This window comes from Panthera onca, chromosome D4, assembly GCF_046562875.1.
Source record: "Panthera onca isolate mPanOnc1 chromosome D4, mPanOnc1 haplotype 2, whole genome shotgun sequence".
Classification (NCBI taxonomy): Eukaryota; Metazoa; Chordata; class Mammalia; order Carnivora; family Felidae; genus Panthera; species Panthera onca.
Genome location: NC_138351.1, coordinates 90,619,730 through 90,634,915, shown reverse-complemented (window position 1 = coordinate 90,634,915; position 15,186 = coordinate 90,619,730). Strand labels below are relative to the sequence as shown.

Here is a 15,186-nt window from a genome sequence, read left to right as displayed (position 1 = left end):
TGGAGACATTTGAAATAGAATAGCTTCGAGAACTAGTTTTTTTCCTCCTTGTGTATGCATATGTGTATATAGTTGTCAGAATTAGCTTATTCTTTTTTTTTTTTTTAGAAAAAGACTTACCTTCTCATGTTCAGGAGATGCATAGAAGAAAGGAATTTCTAGATCATCAGCTAGATGAACTTTCCCGCCAGCGTGCTTTATGCCGAGGTGGAAAGGAAACACAGGTATCTCAACATTTCTTGATTGATGTTTTCTAATAGCTGATACGTACGTAAGTTAGCATGGAGTATGTGATATCATTTGTTTATCGCGGAATAGCTGAATCTGTGTATGAAGAGGTATACAAAAGCGGTATGCCTTATATCAGGGATTAATGAGCTTTTTCTGGAAAGTAAAGGTCGTACATAATGTAGACTTTGCAGGCCATATGGTCTCTGTGTCAACTACTCAACTCTGCTGTTGTAGCCCAAAAGCAGTGATAGAGAATTCATGAACAAATGGATGTGACTGTATTCCAATAAAACTTTATTTACAAAACCAGATGGTGAGTTGAATTTGGCCCACAGGCTGTAGTTTGCCGTTGCCTGCCATATATTAAAGCTGTAGTGAATTGATTAGGTATCTTTCAGTTGCAAGTTAAAGAAATCCAAATTAGACAAAAAGGGGAACTCACTGACTCAACATGCCTAGGAACTCTGGGAGTAAGTTCAGTGAGGCTGGGTCCAGAGGCTCAGGTAAAGGCATTTCTCCAGCTTCCCCTCGATTTGGTTTTCTGTGTGTCAGACCTTTCTTCCCTCGGGGAAGGTAAGTGCCAGCATCTCTGGGCACCACAGCCCCGGCTTAGAAAACCCATAGGAAGAGAGGGGGCCGCTCTCCCGCTATCCATGCATCAGTGCCACGGAAGGCATCCGGTTGGTCCCTGGATCTTCAAGCAGATCTCCTCCCTGTTTTTAAGGGAATGGGGGCCGTGGTTCACCAGGCCTGTGTTCTGTGCCCATCACTGTAGCCAGAGGGATGACTGGGATGCGAACCACCCAGAGATCAGGGGAGGAAAGAGCCCCGGGAGTTGCACTGCCCAGCAGACAGAGACAGCACACAGGGGACGCACCAGACAGAACAGAATCTTGTGCGTCGTTAAGGATTTGTCAGATTAACACTGCGTGGAGCTCCGGGGGCCATACCACAGAGAAACTGAAGCAGAGACATTGACTACACACAGGTCCCGGAGGAAGTACACGTCGTGGCCTTGAGGGGCCACACAAGAGGTCACGGCAGAGTGCAGACAGGCAGGACCTGGACACGTGCCTCTGTTAGGGTCCGTGGGTGGGGTGCTTCGGGGGTCCTGGGCTAGGGCCGGATCGTTCCGCTCAGACCAGAAGAGCGGGAGAAGCCGCGTGGGTGCTGGTCACGAGGGCGGCCGCGACGTCCTGTCAGAGCTGCCACCTGCCGTCGCTCTGGCTGCTCCTCTCCTCCCCGGGGCCTGTGTGTGCGGACTCGTATCAGGGGAAGGTCTCTGCAGGCTGCTGGGTGGGACGGAGCGGCCGTGAGGCCCCGGTCCCGAGGGCCAGCTCAGCGCAGCACGGGGGTCAGGACTCTGCTGGTAAAGGGAGAGCAGGTGAGGTGAATGGGCAGTGTCATCTGCAAGGTAAGGCAGCCAACCGGAAAGTATTTTAAAATGCTCAGGTTAGGGGCGCCTGGGTGGCTCAGTCGGTTAAGCGTCCAACTTCGGCTCAGGTCATGATCTCACGGTCCGTGAGTTCGAGCCCTGCCTGCGTCGGGCTCTGTGCTGACAGCTCAGAGCCTAGAGCCCGCTTCGGATTCTGTGTCTCCCTCTCTCTCTCTCTGCCCCTCCCCCGTTCATGCTCTGTCTCTCTCTGTCTCAAAAATAAATAAACGTTAAAAAAAAAAAAATTATAAAATAAAGAAAAAAATAAAATGCTCAGGTTAATCTTAAAGATTGCATTCTCATTTTTTCCAGAGGCAAGAATTAGATGAAAAAATCGCAAAGGTTTCAAAAGAGAGGCAGGAACTAGCTTCTAAAATTAAAGAGGTAAGTGGTTCACCTATAGGATTTTCCAGGTTTTTTCTTCTTTCTTTCTCTGTTTTTATTATGAATTATTTCACACAACCGATGGACTTCTCGCAGTTACGTTTAAAACTTTGCTTATTATGAAAACTTTTTTTGAATATGAAAGTAGAGAAAATGGTGCAATTACACGTACGTTTGCTTTTTTTTTTTTTTTGCCTGAAATTCTTACTGTCACCTGAGATCTAAGAAAGGTGATGATAAATTGTCTTCTCCTTTTCTAGGTCTGGGTAGGTATTAAAACAAACTCATTAGGTGCTCTTCTCCTTCCCCCCACTGCAAAGTCGGTTATGATAATTATCATCAGATGAATAGTGAAAGTAGACGTGAAGGTGTTTTCCTGGCCAAAGAAAATTTGTGCCCACACAGGGATGCTAAAAAAAAGAAGAGGAAGAGACATCTTCTGTCCAGCTTCAAGTAGAGTGATGGCAGCTGGGGGTTTAGCTAAGAAAGTACAAGCACGTGTTTGGCAGTTCCTGGCTGAAAGCGTACACTTGCCATATTTGTTTTTGATCATAAGAATCCTCTGTAGTGTGTAACCTTTTCCCCAGTATTCTTTTGGATATAAAAATATCAGGGGGCGCCTGGCTGTCTCCACCAGTGGAGCGTGTGACTCTTGGTCTCGAGGTCATGAGTTTGAGCCCCACGCTGGGTGTAGAGATGACTTAAAAATAAAAATTTTTTAAAATCAACAACGTTTAGATTTCTCAGAGCTAGGATGAGCCAGATCTGTATCCTCGTCCTCAGATTTCAGCCCTAATAAACCGGTGGGGGTCAGGGAGAGCAGGTCACGGCAACTGGTAACGTTACTCATGTTTTTAAGCCGAGATTTTTCCCTCGAATGTATTGTTAGCCTTCCCTCCGTTGCTAAACAAATACAGTTGCACTTAGTGCATATTTCCATTAGCTGTTTGTTCACTTCGGCACAAAATGCCGTGGAAAGCTTTTTATTAAAATTGTAAACCGAGCCCCAAGTGAGTCCTCCCGAATCTACGGATGAAGTCTGTATTTGCACGTATTGTGGGGTTTCCTGCTCCCCACTTGGTTCTGTGGGCCATGGAATTAATTTCACTTGGCTGCGTTCCTCCGTGGGAGGCCGAGAGGAGAGGTGTGTGAAGGTGACAGTGCCTTCACGTGTGCCCCGAGGGCCACAGCTGCCACCCTCTGAAGCTCACACACACACACACACACACACACACACACACACACGCGCGCCTTGGGAGTCCAAGTCCGTGGCTGAGCAAGTCACGTGTCCAGGGATGAGCCACTTTATAGGAGCAGCACCAGGCTCAGCGAATCAATGATAAGAACCCTGGCTTATTAGCTTGAACGCTAAATGGTACGTGTTGTGAGGTGTCATTCACAGTCCGGCTCCGCCCCGGTCTCTGTGCGACCGGTGGGCCGGGGTGGTCTTTGTTACCGTGGAAGCAGAGTGCTCCTCATTTTCACGGGCGTCACTGTGGGTACAAGCCTTTGTGAAAAGCGGAACGACGCTATACGTGCTTAACGACTAACAGAAAAATATATCTTCTAGCTGAGTTGTGACCCCAGTTTAACTCAGATAATTGCTTCACAACTATCTCTGCGCATTCTGATACCTGCCCACATACATCTGCTGTAAGAATTGTAGTTTGCTTTGACCAAATCAAGCCTGAATAAATTTTTCCTAATGTGCTTCTATCGTGTTCTGAGCTTAGACTCACTGCGCAGCACAGCGTTGTCTCTCTGGTGGTTTCCGATGATCTGGAACGTTCTTGCTGTTTTCTAGATCTGTGGTTCCCCCTCAGGACTCGCTGAATGTTGTTGTCACGTGATAAATGGTGGATGTTTTACAGTAAAAGTAGGCCTACTGTCATCAGGGGTTTATAGACGGCTGAATACTGATTCACCTTTGTCTGTTGTCTTAGGTTCAAGGACGCCCACAAAAAACACAGAGCATCATCATCTTAGAGTCCCACGTCATCTGCTGCACACTGAGCACGAGTGGCGGTTTACTGCTCGAGTCTGCTTTTCGTGGGCAAGGGGGTGTCCCCTTCAGTTGTGTCATCGTCGATGAGGTCAGTGGGCAGTCGGCCGAACGGCCGTACGGCTTATGCTGGCTCTGTGTGGGCCGAGCCGGGGCGGGCGGGGAGCCGCGCTGCTTCGAGGAGCCGGAGGAAACGGTCTCGGAGCATCTGGTTTTTACCTGCCATCGCGTGTGTGCGCGGTCTCTTGTGTTGAAATGTGCTGCTGACGGCCCCCCACAGCCGAACTGGCTTTTCCGGAATTGGGGTGATAGTCTTAAGGATGCCTGACTGGTCCCTGCCCGAGGAGTGTCTCCTCTCTGCTCGGAATAGCTCTGGTTCCCTTTCGAGGCAGTTTGCATATAACTTTGGACAGCTCTGAGCCACAGTGTTTTCAGCTCGCACCCGTGACTTGTAGTTCATTCACGGAGCAGACATTTGTCGGGCACCTACTGTTTGCCAGAATGTAGGGCCAGAAGACCGAAGACGTGGAAAACGAGCTACAAGAGGATTGGTCCAAGATCGGCTTCACCAAAATGAGAGGATGGAAACGGGGGAAGTGATGACGCGCTTGAAGAAGGTGTCATCGAAGAGAAGCTTGAGTCTTGCAGATGACAAGGCCAGCTAGGAGCAAGGGAGAAGGCGGGTGGCGGGGAGAGGGGGACGCACCGCCACGCACTTCCCTCAGGCACGTGCCCAACGAGAACAAAGAACACAGAACTGGGGCGTCACGCGGCGCTCTGGCTCGCGCTGGCTCCCCGGGGGTCGTGGCACCTGAGCCGTGCCAACCTCACGACGCGTGTGCGGTGGTTCCTTCACTCGATGGTTTAGAGTGTTTGTGTCCGTTGTTACGGTTTTACTTTGTAACCATAGAAAAATCCTTCTCTGTTTTTCTCAGTTTATAGTAATTCTTTTATTTTAATCAAAAAAAAAAAAAAAAAAAGTCGGTGCTCATCACAAGCGTCCACTCAAAAATCCTGGCTGGTGTTCAGTGCAGAAGGAGAAAGTGTGATATTTTTCTGAATGTTAGAACTTTTGTGAATTTGATAAACCGCACGGGGAAAAAGAAACAGCAGAGATGATGAAGAATACCCTTTCATTCTGTACTTTCTTACCCAGGCTGGGCAGTCTTGTGAAGTGGAGACTCTTACCCCGCTCATCCATCGTTGTAACAAGCTGATCCTCGTCGGAGACCCAAAACAGCTCCCTCCCACAGTCATTTCCATGGTGCGTTCGTTTCACGTTCGTAATACTTTAAAAAGGCGGGGGGGGACTTTTTGTTTTTGTGTTTGGAGGGGGGCTTTCTCGGATCATCATCTCCTGTTTGGAGGGAAAAGTAGGGAATGGCTAAGAAGAGAGAAGCACTATTTGGATTTTAATAGGTAAAAGTCTGTGAAAATGTCCCTGTGTTCCTAATTGTGCTTACGTACATACGTGACCCACGCAGTGGGAGCGTCAAAGACCAGAACGTGAGAAAGACCCATGTACCGTGTGCATTGGGCTTTTTCTTTGGGAAACAGCGTGCAGCTATCTTAAGGGCTGTATCTGATCCATTTTAGTACATAAACACCAAAACTATAATACAAGGAAAATTTTAAGAGGAGAAGTTTCCCAACCCCCTGATTTATATTTAAATGTATGCAGATTTGAGGAAAACATTACACAGAGTACTTTAAATGTACTTTTAGAGTACACTTCCAGTTTTAGAATTCTGTGTCCTATCGGGGGGATAAAAAATGTGCTTCTCACGTCCTCTGAAAGTGCAGCGTCAGGAAGAGAGGAAGGGGGCTCTGAACCCCGCCTGCGGGAAGGACCAGCACCTTGGCAGTGGCCTGTCTCTCCTGTTCCCTCACCAGAGAGGGCTCCTAGAAATAAATGCCCGCCAGAGTTGGGATTTAGTAAATGTTTTGGGTAATCTGAATAGGTATAGACCATGGCGTTGAATTTAATAATGTTTGTGTATTTCACTAATACAGAGATGATTTGTACAAATCTAGAGTACTGGCTGCATAAACAACCCCAGGGAACAGATCCTTCCCAAGCGTGTGTGTGCACTTGTGGAATGAAAGCGTGTGGTTTTTGTTGTCATCACGGTGTTTTGACTTTGGAATCATTCAGAACGATAGTGCGGCTCTTTCACGCCTGAGCACACGTGCGCGATCACCACCTGCTCTGAGCGAAGACCTGTGTCCATAGGGAAAAGCCGCTGGTGATCTTGTTCAGGGGGAGTAAGGAAGAGCCAACTCTGTACCGTGTTTCTTTTCATTTAAAGTTTATTTATGTTGAAAGCGTGAGAGAGCACGGGACGGGGAGGGGGAGGGAGAGAGTGAGAGCATCCCAAGCAGGCTCCGCACCGTCAGCACAGAGCCCGATGCGCGGCTCCAACTCAAGAACCGTGAGATCATGACCCGAGCTGAAATCAAGAGTCGGTTCTGGGTGAGCCACCCGGTGCCCCTGTTGTACTGCATTTGTTTTGAATGACACGTTATTTCACAAAGTTACTGATTAAATTCTTGATGGGCCCCAACTTTATCACCTACTTTGGGGATTTATAAAAGCGACAGAAAAGAGAAGAATCTGGCCTTTTTGTTATTGTTGCTGAAATAATGCAGCCTTCTTGAGAACAATTTAGAAAATAATTACAAAGTTAATTTTCTCAACTTGCCTTTCTGTCCACCTATATTTAAGGAGAATCGTTGTGAGTATTTTAACAGATTTTGTGGCCTATTATCATTCGTGTCTTTCCATCAGTGTTTACCGAGTGCCAGCCTGATTCAGGCACTGTTCTAGGTGCCGGTGTTAAGACAGTGAAGAAAAGAGACAGAAATCCTTGCTTGCGTTATGGAGCTGGCATCTGGGGGGTCGGTAACTAAGTCCCTAAAAGATGGTTTGTGTGTGGTTGTGTGTATGTAGGGCTTGCTTTAAAGGGGCCAGGAGCATTCTGTGCCAGATTGTCTCTTTTCCAGTCCGAAAAGAGATCAGGATTATCCTTCCACGTCAGAGCGTAGAAATCCACGTCATTCTGTAGGATAGACTGGGTTTTTTTTCCCCAAGTATGGAAGCGGTACCTTTTTCTTTTTCCCCAGAAAGAAGATTCAAAATGAGGTTTTGGCCAGCTTGTGAAGAGAGAAACTTCTGGGGATGTGGATAAAATTGTTGAATGTCTACTAATACTAAGTTACATAAACCTATTTAAGATCACATACAGAAATAACCTATGATTTAGGAAGTACCGCCTTTTTTCCGCCACTCTCCTGATTCGTGAGCTTTGCACGCGCGTCTTCAGTGCCGTGTCTCAGGCGTCGCGTGTGAAGCTCCCATCTCCGTCGTCCTCGTGCATCCCGCAGAGTACATTTGCGTCTAGGTTACTTAAGACACGGTACTTATCTGTGTGATGTTGACATTGAAAAGTGGATCCCACTGGATCCCGTTGAAAAATCCCACTGATTTTCCAGGTTGTAACCCACTAACGGGTTTATGAAATCATCTTAGTAATTACTGTCAGTTGTCGGTCTTCTCCATGGAACATCTGTTCTGTGATGCTTGAGCTAAGTCACCTTAGCAGTCTCAGCACCCCAAACTGTAGTGGCTCCGTGTATATTGGATGGACGGACGGACAGATGGATGGAGAAATTGGTCTTTAAAAGGCTTGTACGATGACAGTCAATGTTTCCATTCGTGGGAGAGTCCCCTAGAAATAATTGTTAAAATCTGTGTTACAGTTCTTTGTTTCTTTTCTTACTGATTCTTTCCGGCGACCTCTGTTTACATCAAAATAGTTTCAGTTTGTGGCCACTTACAAGACCACATCTTTTCATAAGCAGTATGTAGATTTTCTAAATGAACTTTTTTATAGTCAACCTACATGGCTTTTCAAGGGCCGGAGTCAGAAACCTGTTTCTCTGAATTTTTGCTTGTTGGTCATCTCAACGCCACCTAAACCTTGCCATTTCCATATTACCACTCGGTGTTTTGATGATAGTGGGAAAAGTATGAATGAATTCTTGAAAATTGTTTCCTCCCTTTCAGAAAGCACAGGAGTATGGCTATGACCAGTCAATGATGGCTCGCTTCTGCAAGCTGCTGGAAGACAGTGTAGAGCACAATGTGATCGGCAGGCTGCCTGTTTTACAGCTTACTGTTCAGTACAGGATGCACCCAGACATATGTCTCTTCCCCTCTAATTATGTTTATAACAGAAGCTTGAAAACAAATAGGTGAGTTCATTCCTTTTTTTTTTTTTTTAAAGTTTATTGGGGGGGGTAGGGGGAGAGGAGAGAGGGAGGGAGGGAGGGAGGGGGAGAGAGAGAGAGAAAGAGAGAGAGAGAGAGAGAGAGAGAATATCCCCAGCAGGCTCCACACTCAGCACAGAGCCCTACAAGGGGCTTGAACTCACAAACCGTGAGATCATGTCTTGAGCTGAAATCAAGAGTCAGACACTTAACTGACTGAGCCACCCAGGTGCCCTCCGTTTATTCCTTATTGGCTTATTTTATTTGTAGGGTTAGCTGCTTAAGAAGAATAGGTATTTTAGTGTGTTCTTAAGTCCTGTCATAAAAAGTGTAAAACAAAGGTTCAGTGATTTTTTTCTAATTACGAGAGCCATGTTGATTTTAGCAAATGTATATAAACAAAAAAGAAGGGGGGAAAGATTGCCCTTGTTTATGCTACCCAGAAATACTCACTCATAGCATCTTGCTGTATCTATTTCCAATCTTTGTATTATGCCTATCTTTTTAAAAAATTTTTTCACTTTAAAATTATTTTATAATATTTATTTTGAAGCGAGCGCAGGTGAGGGGCACAGAGAGAGGGAGAGAGGGAATCCCAAGCAGGCTCAGCTCCGTGAGCATCGAATGCAGCGTGGGGCTCAATCCCATGAACCGTGAGATCACGACTGAGCCAGAATCAAGAGCCAGACGTGCAACTGACAGAGCCACCCGGGCACCCCACTTTTTAAATTCTTTTTTAAAAACTTTTTTTTTTTTTAAGTTTATTTATTTCACGAGAGCATCAGCGGGCAGGGGCAGAGGGAGAGAGAGCATCCCAAGCAGGCTCCATGTTCAGCACAGAGCCCCACGTGGGCTTGATCTCGTCACCTGAGACCGTGACCTGAGCTGAAATCAGGAGTTGGACGCTTAACCGACTGAGCCACCGAGGCCCCCCCTCTGCCTTTTTTAATTTTGGGGGGGGGGAAAAATCATACCATACTGTACATAGTACAGATTTTCCTTGACTTATGACGGAGTTATGTTCCTATAAACATAAGTCAAAAAGGCATGTAATATACCTAACCTACCCTCCCAAGCATCCTAGCTTAGCCCAGCTTGCTGACATGTGCTCAGAACCCCTACGTTAGTCTACAGCTGGGCAAAGTCATTTAACGCAAAGCCTATTCTATGATAAAGTGCTGGATGTCCCGTGTGATGCACTGAATACGGTACCGAAAGTGACAAGTGGAGTAGTTGTCAGTGTAGGGGAGGTCACCCTCGTGATCGCGGAGCTGCCTGGGAGCTGCGGCTCGCTGCTCTCGTGAGAGGAGCGTACAGCACGTGGCTAGCCCGGGACAGGATTCCAGTTTACAATTCCCGGTGCGATTTCCACTGAAACGTATTGCTTTTGCGCCACCGCAAAGTCGAAAAATTGTAAGTGGGACCGTCGTAAGTCGGAGACCGTCTGTGTTCTGCGGCTTACTGTTTTCGCTCGTTGCCTCGTGAGTGCTGTTTAGTCGTGGTTATCTGTAAGTGCGTAGACCACTCGCCCTCGCCGAGAACAGAAATAAAATCTGTGTTTTACCTTTTGCTAAAGCACATTCTGAGAAGATATCTTATCCCCAGCTTCTTCCCTGACAAAAAAATACTAATTATAATGAGAATTTTTTTCTTATAACTTGTATTCTGAATGGTGGCTGCTTTTTCGTAGACTGACTGAAACCAATCGGTGTTCATCAGACTGGCCATTTCAACCTTACCTCGTGTTTGATGTCGGAGACGGTTCAGAAAGACGGGATAATGAGTATGTTCTCCTCCCTTGAATCCCCAGTGATGGTCCCAGAGTTCTATTATTTTTGTTCATATTTATATTGAAAACATTTTCTGTGCCTCTCTCTGCCTAGGATCAGGGCACAGTCATTCTTACGGAGCTAGGCTACTAGCTTCTCCTTTTTATCATAGATTATTAATGTCTTTGTCTATACGTTTCGGCCTTGTAGTTCTTAAGTCTGTAATGGGGATCGTAATCCCTACCATGATAAGCTCTTGAGCAAATACATGCTAAGGTCACAGCTGTGAGTAGGACAGACATGGCCCCAGTGCGTGGCTGTTGTGATCGAGGACGAGAGGCAGTATAGATCCCTTGGATGAAGGTGGGAGACAGAGGGTGAAGGACCCCTCACGCGTGGGATTGTGAGTAAGGGAGCACGTTCCAGGCAGTCTGTGAGTGACAGAAAGGATTGGTGGCTGGTAAGCAGTAAAAACTTCAAAGGAGTCAGGGCTTAGGAGAAAATAAGAGAGTAATAGTCTAAAGGCTGCATTTGTCAGCACAGGGCCTATCTAGAAGTAAGGAGAAATAGAAATGCCACCCCTGTGTCACCGGGAGCGCCGTAGAGAAGGTGACATCCTCAGTAAGAACTAGGCGGTAAGCCACCGAGGAGGGGGGAGGGGACATTCAGCGAAGAAGTTGAGAGAGACAGAGAAGCAGTTGGCCACAAGTATTGTGGAGGTGAAGGTCATAGAGGAACGTTGGCCTGAGAGGTGAATGACGAAAATAAGGACTTCAGAGATGGAAGAGAAGGTTGGCTGACTGGGTTTTCTGTCAAGTGAGCCTAGAAGTTAAGAAAATGGGGGTTAAAGGCCCTTAAACTGAGACCTTCAGGCAGCTTCAGGTGCAGTGCAGTTGTTCTGGAATGGGAGTGCAGGGGTGCATGTAGTTTGGGAAGTGAGCTGGGAGTGCAGGGGGAGGCCAGTGCGGACGCACCCCCGGGCTGCGTCCTGTTCAGTCCGTGTGGACGGCGGCCCCTGGCCGTGGGTGCGAGCTCCGCACAGCCAATGCTGGGGAGTGAAGGAAGACGATCCCGTCTAGAGCGCTGGTCTCCGTGTGTGCAAATTCTTTTTTTTTCTTTCTTTTAAGTTTATTTATCTTGAGGGAGAGGGGGAGGGGGCAGAGAGAGGGGGAGAATCGCAAGCAGGCTCCTTGCTGTAAGGGCAGAGCTCAGCTCAGGGCAGAACCCACGACCCTGGGATCGTGACCGGAGCCAAAACCAAGAGTCAGGTGCCCAACCGACCTAGCGACCCAGGCGCCCCCAGACAGTAGATGCTTAGTGCTAGCTCTTTACTATTCCTGTCTTGGTTACTGTCAATACTTCTTACTGTTGCTGTCCCTGTTTTGACAGATAAAGAGATCGGTGAGTAAGCTTCAGGTGACATCACACTCTTCGTCCTCATAACTTCCTGTTTCACTGGGTGGTTGTATGTCTTCAAGGGTACCATATTGATGGTCATTGTAACAGCCTCTTTGAGCCACTGATGACTGAGCAAAGGTCAAAGCTACCTTCCTGCCCTTCACTCTAGCAGAAAACAAAGTGGGACTGAAGCTAGCAGTTGGACTGCTATTAGTTTTGATGTGTTTTGTTTTGTTTTGTTTTGTTTTTCATCTTATTTAGCTCATATATAAATGTTCAAGAAATAAAACTGGTAATGGAAATAATTAAACTTATTAAAGACAAAAGAAGGGATGTTACTTTCCGGAACATTGGCATAATAACCCATTACAAGGCTCAGAAGACGATGATTCAGAAGGATTTGGACAAAGAGTTTGATAGAAAAGGGTGAGGCATCTATATTTTTACAGATATTTCCAGGTTTTCGGTTGAATTAAAAAGAAGAAAGAGGGGATAAAAGGAAACCTAACTCTAGGGAATGGTCTCAGGCTGTGGTAGGATAGCAGGAGGAGACTCAAGGGCTGGCTTGGGTCACACTGGGTAGGGAACGCTCACCCTCCCAGCCCCGCAGACCAGTCAGTACCTCCTGCTGCTGGCAATGTCCTCCCCACCACAACTGGCAGTGGAACCGACTGAGAAACCCTCCGGGCCTTTTCCTTTAGTTCCCGGGACTTGTTGACCTGAATTGTAATTCTAGTAGGATTCATGAAATAACACTTGCACTTGGGATAAAGTATTTAACCCTTTTCATGCCTTTATGTACAGGGTGAAGATCGTGTTTTTGTCTCATTGGAAATCCATTAACTCAAAAATTTCTTAACCTAGAAACACACAAGCTTACCAAAATTGGCTCTAGAAAAAATAGAAAATTTGAACAGACCTGTAAAAAGAGATGGAATTAGTGGTCAGACTCTTTCCAACAAAGAAAAACCCAGGACCAGGCTTCACTGGTGAATTCTGCCAGACATTAAGATAAGAATTAACACCAATCCTTCTCAGACTCTTCCAAAAAAATAGAAGAGGAGGGAAGACTTTCTAACTCATTTTGTGAGGCCAATATTACCATAATACCAGAGCCACGGAAAACATCACAAGAAGAGAGAAACTACAGGCCAGTATCCCTTATGAATATGGATGTAAAAATCCTCAACAAAATAATGGGAACTGAATTCAGCCGCATATTAAAAGGAGTATACACCAAGACCATAGTGGGATTATCTCAGGAATGCAAGGTTGGTTCAACATACGAAAGTCAATCTATGTGATCTACCATACTAATAGAATAAAGGGAGAAAACCTACACGATCATCAGAATAGACGTAGAAGGAGCATTTGACTAAATCCAACACCCTTTCGTGATAAAAGCACTCAACAAACTAGGAATAGAAAGGAACTTCCTCGACCTAATAGAAGGTATCTAGGACGTGCTTGATGGTCAGTCTGAGTGCTGTGCCGCTAGGATCAGGAAGGGTGCCTGCTCTTGCTACTTTTGTGCAGCATGGTTTTAGAGGTCCTGAGCAGGATAATTGAGCAAGAAAAAGAAATTAAGGGTGTTTGTATTACACGAGAACTAAAACTATCCCTTTTCATAGTTGGCCGGACCTACTATGTAGAAAACCCTAAAAAATCCACATAAGCTCTCCATTCTAACAGGTGAGTTCAGCCAAGTTGTAGGTGCAGGATCAGCATACAAAAATCCATGGCGTGTGTGCGCAGTAGCAACTAGCCATCGGAAAAGGAAATTTAAAAAACACTTCTGTTTATAATGGAGTCAAAAAGGATAAAATATTTAGGAATAAAAGAAAGTGTTAAACGTTGTGCATTAAAAAGTACAAAATGGTGAAAGCAGTTAACACCTAGGTAAGTGGAGAGACATTCTGTGTCTGTGGATCAGAAGACTTCGTGTCGTGAAGGGGGCAGCGCTCCCCAGAGTGATCTACAAACTCACCCTCAATTCTGCCGTCTCTGCCAGAATTCCAGCTGCCCATTGTGTAGAAATGGGACAAGCTGAACCTAAAATTCACGTGGAAATGCAAGACACCGCAATTATATTGAAAAAGAATACTGTTAGGGGCTCATGCTTTCCTATTTCAAGACTTACTACAAAGTTAGTTATCAGAACTGGTACGGTCCTAAGGATAGACCTGTAAACCGGTAGACTAGAATTGGGAGTTCGGAAATAAACCCATGCATTTATGGCCAGTTGGTTTTCAACAAGGGGGCCCAGGCCATTCATTGGGGAAACAAAATGGTGCTGGACCAACTGGATCTCCACCTGCAAGAGAATGAGTTTCGAACCCTGTCTCCCACCCCATAATGAACTCAAAGTGGAGTAGAGCAGGAAATCTAAGAGATAAAATTACAAAACTTGGAACAAAGGTATAAATCTGTATGACCTCAGATTAGACAATTTTCTGGTATGATACCCAAGCACAAGTTACCAAAGAAAGAGTAGATAAATTAGACTTGATAAAAATTAGAAACTTCTGTGTGTCAAAGTACACTACCAAAAATGGGAAAAGACAGCCCACAGAGTGGGAGAAGATACGGATGGTTCCTGACTTACCATGGTTTGACTTAGAATTTTTCAGCTTTCTGATGGTGTGATAGCAGCACACATTCAGTAGAAGCTGTACTTCAGGTTTTGAATTTGGATTTTTCTCCCCCGGGGACTGGTGTGCGGTATGATCCTGCCTCGTGATGCTGGGGAGCAGCGAGCCGCAGCTCCCACTCAGCCCCACGGTCCCGGGGGTAAACCATATCACAACCGTTCTGTACCTATTGCAGTGCAGTAGTCAATAAATTACGTTGGATAACCTAGCACTTTATCAGGAAGCGGGCTTTGCCCAACTGTAGGCAAACGTGAGTGTCCTGAGCCTGTTTGAGGCTGTCCAGGCTAAGCTCTGGCGTTCAGTAGGTTAGGTGTAACAAATGCATTCTCAGCTTAAGGTATTTTTAACTTCTGATGGGTGTATTGGGATGTGACCCCATCCTAAGTCAAGGAAAGTCTACTTGCACATCCTGTATCCGATGGGTCTCCTATCCGGAGTATAGAAAGAACTCCCACACCTCGGTAACAAACAGTTGAGTCATCTGATTTTTTTTTTTAACGAGCGAAGGCTTTGAATAGCGTTTCTCAGAAGAAGATTGTGACCAAATGGTCAACCAGCACGGGAAAGATGTCGCACCTCGTTTGTCGCTAAGGGAAATGCACATCGAAACCACAGTGAGATACCCTTTCACCCACCTAAATGATGACGATGATGATAATAATAGATAATAACAGAGTTTGAACAAGGACGTTGAGAAATTGGAGCCCTTATGCTTTGCTGGTAAGAGTGTAAAATGGTAGATCACTGTGGAAAAACAGTTTGGCGAGTCCTCAGAAAGTTAAGCATAGAATTACCAAGCGACCGAGCAGCTCCCCTGCTAGGTATGTGCCCAAAAGAACGGAGAAGATGTTCGCACGAAAGCTGGTACGTGAATGTTCACAGCAACGTTACTCGTAACGGTCAAAAAGAGCAAACGACCCAAACGCCCCTCAGTTGTAAATGGATCGATTGCGGTGAAAGAAGCCAAGTGGGAAGGGCCACACATTTTATGATTCCGTTTATGTGAAATTGCCAGACAGAAAGTAGGTTGGTGGTTGCCAGGCCTGG

The 15,186-nt window shown here is 46.0% G+C and overlaps 1 protein-coding gene across 8 annotated transcripts in view; it reads left to right on the top strand.

Annotated features, from left to right (window-relative positions):
• The window catches only part of SETX (senataxin), a 64,861-nt gene that overhangs the window by 40,902 nt on the left and 8,773 nt on the right, over positions 1-15,186 (top strand). For 7 of the 8 annotated variants that reach the window (XM_060608292.3, XM_060608284.3, XM_060608289.3 and 4 more), the window contains 7 exons: positions 109-224; positions 1,979-2,050; positions 3,994-4,143; positions 5,209-5,316; positions 8,119-8,306; positions 10,012-10,104; positions 11,750-11,914. In XM_060608292.3, the coding sequence (XP_060464275.3) occupies positions 109-224; positions 1,979-2,050; positions 3,994-4,143; positions 5,209-5,316; positions 8,119-8,306; positions 10,012-10,104; positions 11,750-11,914 (892 nt within the window). The remainder of the gene's footprint in view (positions 1-108; positions 225-1,978; positions 2,051-3,993; positions 4,144-5,208; positions 5,317-8,118; positions 8,307-10,011; positions 10,105-11,749; positions 11,915-15,186) is intronic. The other variant, XM_060608293.3, reaches the window with a different exon arrangement.